The 5585-nt window shown below is 61.6% G+C and overlaps 1 protein-coding gene across 1 annotated transcript; it reads left to right on the top strand.

Annotated features, from left to right (window-relative positions):
- The first annotated feature begins 248 nt into the window (after positions 1-248).
- Positions 249-4870, top strand: NXPH3 (neurexophilin 3). The gene is made up of 2 exons (XM_081582569.1): positions 249-676; positions 3084-4870. The coding sequence occupies exons 1-2, from the start codon at positions 623-625 to the stop codon at positions 3786-3788; spliced, it is 759 nt and encodes a 252-aa protein (XP_081438695.1). The 5' UTR covers positions 249-622; the 3' UTR covers positions 3789-4870.
- Positions 4871-5585: the final 715 nt, after the last annotated feature.

Here is a 5585-nt window from a genome sequence, read left to right on the forward strand (position 1 = left end):
ATCCCTGGGTTGCGGGCTGGCAGGGGAGGAGTTAACTCCGGAGGTACCGGCTGGGCTCACAGTACCTGCCGCCGCCGCCGCCGCCGCCGGTGGGAGGGACGAGGAAGCGGGAGCCGCCTGGGCGCCAGGAGCGCTCCAGTCTGGCGGGAGGCAGCGCGGGTAGCGGCGGCGGGGCTTGGCGCGGCCAGGGGCGTCCGCCAGGGGGCGCGCCGCGACGGGGCGGGAGGGGCCATCTGGCCTGGGGAATTAGCTCTGGGGCGAGCGCGCGCGCGGGTCCCCACACATCTGGGCGAGAGCGACGCCGCTGGAACCGAGGGGGCATATCTGGAGCCGCGGAGCCACCGCGCAGCTGGGGCCCTTCGAGGCGCTCGGGGAGCCCATCTCGGGCCGCGAGAGGGGGCCGCGCCGCGCGCAGCTGGACCAGGGGAGGGGGGCGGCGGCTGCACAGCTGGACCGAAGGGGGCGGGGTCGGTCCTGGGCGGCTGGCCGCGCAGAGGGCCGCCGGGGGCCGGGGGACTGGAGCATGGGACGGCGCGCCTGAAAGAGCGAGCAGGGGTGAGGAAGGGCCTGGGACCCTGAAGGGAACAGACGCGAGGAAGGGGCCCGAGAGCAAAGGAGGAAGATGCAACTGACTCGCTGCTGCTTCGTGTTCCTAGTGCAGGGCAGCCTCTATCTGGTGAGTGATCCGCGGGGAGCGGCGCGGAGGGGCGGGGGCCGGGAGGATTGGGGGAGAGCGCGGGAAGCTTCTGAGCCCGAAAACTTTCTCCCTTCCCCCCAACATCCCGGGGATGGAGGAGAAGCCTCGAGGCTGGGGGAGAGGGCGGGTCCGAGGCCGGAGACTGTACAGGAAGGGTTAATAGGGGCGGGGAGAGGGTGCTGGGCTGGCCCACCTACTCGGCCGCTGGTGGCAGGAGGTGCGACGGGCACGAGGGAAAATGCCCGCAGACGTCGCCAAGGGTCACTCGACCTCTTCCCGGGCTCCGGGCCGTGCGGAAGGGTAGTGGAGGGTGGCTGTGGAGCTGCTGACCTGCCAGGGTAGGGGGTATGGGCTCTTCCCTGGCCTCGGGGACGCGGAGGGACCCGGAGGGCCCCGCGCTCTGGGGCCCCCAGCGCACTAGCTGGCCCAGGCGGGGGGTGGCCCCCGCGTCCCTCGCTCCCGCCTTCCCTGCCGCTCCCTCCCTCCTCGCCTGTTGTTTTCCTCTCCTCTCCCGGCTGCGCGCAGCCCGAGCCCCACAGGACCTGGGCAGGCGGCTCCCGCCCGGGGCGCTCTCAGCAGCTGAGCTGAGCGCCCGAAGCCCGCTCCCCGTGCGCTCGCTCGCGCCTTCCTGGCTGCCCAGGACGCGGGGAATCCACACCAGACCCCAGTTCAGGGCGCGAATCCCCTCCGACCGACCGCCACCTACCAATTCTGTCGTGGAGAAGCCTCAGACCCACATCTGGGTCTGCCCGTCTCCTCAAAACAATAATCCCCTTTACCATTGTGTGGAAGAACCCTTCCCTTGTCACATCTCCCCCTAGGGCCCTTCTCTTCATCCTCCAGCCACCAGCCATTCAGCTGTGACTCCCCCCCCCCCCCCCCCCGCCCAGGGTTAAGGACACGCACACGTCTTCTGCCTTGACCCCAGCCCCGCGGCCCTCCCCTCCTGCTGTCCCTCTGCCCCACCCTTGGGTCCTGGCAGGCAGGGACACCGCACACAACAACCGCAGACATGGCCAGGGCCATAACAGGGGACATGAAGACCCAAAACCCCTTTGTAGCCGTGCATATGACAGCCTCAGGCATTCCACATCCTTATCCCAGGTCCCAGCAAGTCCAGATGCTGCCCAGATGTGAGCTAGTGCATCAGGTGCTGGTTATGAGACACAGAGGGTCTTTCTTGAAAAGCTGAGCATACCCACGCCAGGCAGCTGTCCTCAGGGAACCTGGTCCATTCCCTGGTGCCCTCCTGAGCTGTCCTGAGTTTGAGCTTGTCAGACTGGCCTGCTGGCCCTCCCCACAGCTCCTTCAAGAAGCCTCCCCAGATGTTGCCTGTCAGTAAAGCGGATGCAGCAGAGATCAACCGAGCCTCTGCAGAGCTTTCCAGAGATCCCACATGAGGGTGGGGTTTGGATAAGACTCCCATAGAAGGAACCATCTGGTTTGAGAGCCTGAGAGTATGGTGGATTAGAAGGACTGACCCTGAAGGACTTAGTCTTGTAGTGATCTAAACTGTGAGTCTGGTGTCCCCATCTGTGAAATGGGAATAATAAGAACTCCTCCCTGCTAGTATGTCGTGTCCTGGCATGTTATCATCAGTGGAGTTTGGTCATCCTGGTTATGGAACTCACCCAGGTCTCCCTCAAATCCTCCCATTAAAACCTAAACTGCATTTGTACTTGAGAGAGAACTTCACTGGGTTCTGTTTTCTTTTCCATCATCTGTTGGTTCTCTTTGCCTCTGAGGGTAGAAACTCTCCCATTGTAGGAATGGTGTCTCATTCAACAGACTGGAAAGTTTCCAAAGGCAAGGGCTGTACCTCCCCTGTCAAACGAGGGGCTCTCTCAGCAGAGAGATGGAGCACCCCAACCTGACCTGGGGCTCTTTGAAGGCAGACAGTGTACCACTCCCGTTAGCCTGGGAATATCACCAAGGCGGAGACTGTATCTCTCCTAGACAACAACTGCTCTGTCAACAGAGGGGTGTACTTCTGCGGTCTGATGAAGGCTCTCCCAAGATCAGGAGCTGGGCCTCCCCCATCAGACTTGGAGCTCTCTTAAGAGTAGAAGCTGTGTACCTCTGCTACCTTGGTCCCTGGAGAGAATTCTCCACCATCTTTCCAGACTTCGAATAGTGGCCAGAGGCAGCACAGTGGCCAGAGGAGCTAGGGGTGACCTAGTGTCAGAACATGAGATGATCCCTGACACAGGCCAGAATGCACACCCAACCCCCAGCGTGAGTGAGCAACGTGCTGGGGCCCCTCGGCCCCAAGTCAGAGTGGAAGGGAGGGGCAGAGAGATGGTGCTGGTGGTAGGGAGTGGGGGACCGGAATTCCTGAGTCTTCTGAGGACCCAAGTGCTCACTCTCCTCCCAACTGCCTCCGCAGGTCATCTGCGGCCAGGATGACGGTCCCCCTGGCTCAGAGGACCCTGAGCATGATGACTCTGAGAGCCAGGCCCGGCCCCGGATGCCTCGAAAGCGGGGCCATATGTCCCCTAAGTCCCGCCACATGACCAACTCTACTCTCCTAGGACTGCTGGCTCCACCTGGGGAGGCATGGGGGGTCCTTGGGCAGCCCCCCAGTCGCCCAAACCACAGCCCCCCGCCGTCAGCCAAAGTGAAGAAAATCTTTGGCTGGGGTGATTTCTACTCCAACATCAAGACGGTAGCCCTGAACCTGCTGGTCACGGGGAAGATCGTGGACCACGGCAACGGGACCTTCAGTGTCCACTTCCGACACAATGCCACGGGCCAGGGGAATATCTCCATCAGCCTCGTGCCCCCCAGTAAAGCTGTAGAGTTCCACCAGGAGCAGCAGATCTTTATTGAAGCCAAGGCTTCCAAAATCTTCAACTGCCGGATGGAGTGGGAGAAGGTAGAACGGGGCCGCCGGATCTCGCTCTGCACCCACGACCCAGCCAAGACCTGCTCCCGAGACCATGCTCAGAGCTCGGCCACCTGGAGCTGCTCCCAGCCCTTCAAAGTCGTCTGCGTCTATATTGCCTTCTACAGCACGGACTACAGGCTAGTCCAGAAGGTGTGCCCAGATTACAACTACCACAGCGATACTCCCTACTACCCCTCTGGGTGACCCTGGGCAGGCCACAAAGAGCAGGCCAGGGCTGGAAGGACAGGCCTGCCCACGCAGGAAGCCATCTGTCTGGATACTGGGCAGGGAAGGGAAGGGGCCTCAGGCAGGGAGCTCCAGGGTGGAGAGGAGGAGAGGCCAAGTGTGGTCAGAACTGGGTCTCAGGTGGTGGGGAAAGGGTCGCAGGTGCTGGCCCCAACCTGAGACTGTGGAGCTAGCAGGACACAGGAGCACTGGCTGAGGAGTGCGTTCTCTGGGTGGCCTCACAGGGCTTCCCCCCCGAGTGACAGAAAGATGCCGGGTCCAGGAAGCCCCTGGGGCAGGCAGACCAATACAGTTATTGAGAGGAGCCTATAATCTTGGCTCCCTCCTTGCCATCCTGAGAAAGAACAGCAACGAGGAGAGGATTATTTCATCAATGTGGTCATCGAGTGAGCACTGCAGGATGGTCGAGCTGGGGCTTCCTGGCAGCCAGCAGCAGGAACTCTCCAGCCCCACCCAGGGGGCAGCCCTGAGCCCTCATCCTGGACTGTGGTCTGAGCTTGGCTACAGGCAGAAGTGGTGACCCTTGGAGTCTTTGATGTCTTGGCAGAGACCACCTGCCCCTAGCCAGGCCTCGCCTTTCCAAAATCGCTTTTCTTGCCATTGCTCCCCACCCCACCCTTGCGCTGAAGAGCCCCTCTGTCCGTAAGCTAAGACGAGGACGTTTGCGATTCTCCCAGCACCAAGGCCACAGGTGGAAGCCACCCGTGAGCCCCATGTCTCTCCCCCGTCCTGCCCCAGCTGGCTCCTCTGGGAGTGACCGTATCCAGCAAGTGAGCCTTCCGCAGCCAGCCTTGCCCATCAGCCCAGGGCTTGCCTGGATAGAGATGCTGCCTCCCTCGTGGCCTGTGGGGCCATCAGCGGCTCGGGGTGGGTGAGGTCGCACTGCGGTGGGTGTGCTGGACCTGTCCTGTAGTGTCTGTCTGTGGGGGTGGGGGTGGGGGTGGGGGTGGGGGTGGGGGGTGGGGTTTGTGAAATCACCTGATGGTCGACTTCTGTGTGCAGACTCTTGTTCACCGAGCAGGGAATAAAGCTTTCCTGGATATTGGACTCCGAGTTGTTGGGGACAGGGCGGGGGGTGGGGAGAGGGCTCCAGGTGCCCGGTGTCTGCCCAGCGTCTCTCAGATGACAGCAGGACATTTCCTGAGGCCGGAGCTGCGGGGCTCCAACAGCTGCTGGAGCTGAGGCTCCAGGGCTTCCCTCCCCGCCCCTGTCTAGCCCTGGAAGCTGGGCCGATGCTCTGTGGGCCTGGTAGCGGGTGGGCCTGGCATTTGCCAAGTACCTGGGGAGGAAGAACTAGTAGGCAGGTGGGCCACATAGGGTGGGTGATCCTGGTCACCTTCCTGAGTTGCCATTTGGGTGGGCCCACTGGGGTCCCAATACTCTGTCAATATTTGCTCTGTGGCTTTGGGCAAGTCCATTGTCCTCTCTGGTTCTCTCTTCATTCTTCTCTTATATAAAATGAGGAACTTGCCCAGCCCAGAGGTTCTCAAATGTGACTAGGCTTCTGAACCAAGAGGGCTGTTAAAGCACAGATTTCTGAGTTCTACCCCAGAGTTTCTAATTCAGCAGGTCTGGAGCGTGGCCTCTGGATTTGCCTTCCTAATGAGTAGTGAGTGCCCAGGTAGACACTGACGCTCCCGGCCCAGGGAGCACACTTTGAGGGCCGCACACATGTCGTCTGAGTCCCTTTCTGGCTCTGGCTCCCTGAGATGAGGAGACACTGCCAAGGCTCTCTCCTAGTTGTGATTTCCAGCG

The sequence above is a fragment of the Giraffa tippelskirchi genome, chromosome 3 (genome assembly GCF_054371585.1).
Source record: "Giraffa tippelskirchi isolate mGirTip1 chromosome 3, T2T-mGirTip1v1.2.pri, whole genome shotgun sequence".
Taxonomy (NCBI): Eukaryota; Metazoa; Chordata; class Mammalia; order Artiodactyla; family Giraffidae; genus Giraffa; species Giraffa tippelskirchi.

What these genes read in the sequence shown, in the direction of transcription:
- NXPH3 (XM_081582569.1), top strand. Translation starts at nt 623, where the DNA reads ATGCAACTGACTCGCTGCTGCTTCGTGTTCCTAGTGCAGGGCAGCCTC. An exon ending in TGCAGGGCAGCCTCTATCTG is followed by an intron (nt 677 to 3,083) that starts GTGAGTGATCCG and finishes CTGCCTCCGCAG; the next exon opens with GTCATCTGCGGCCAGGATGA.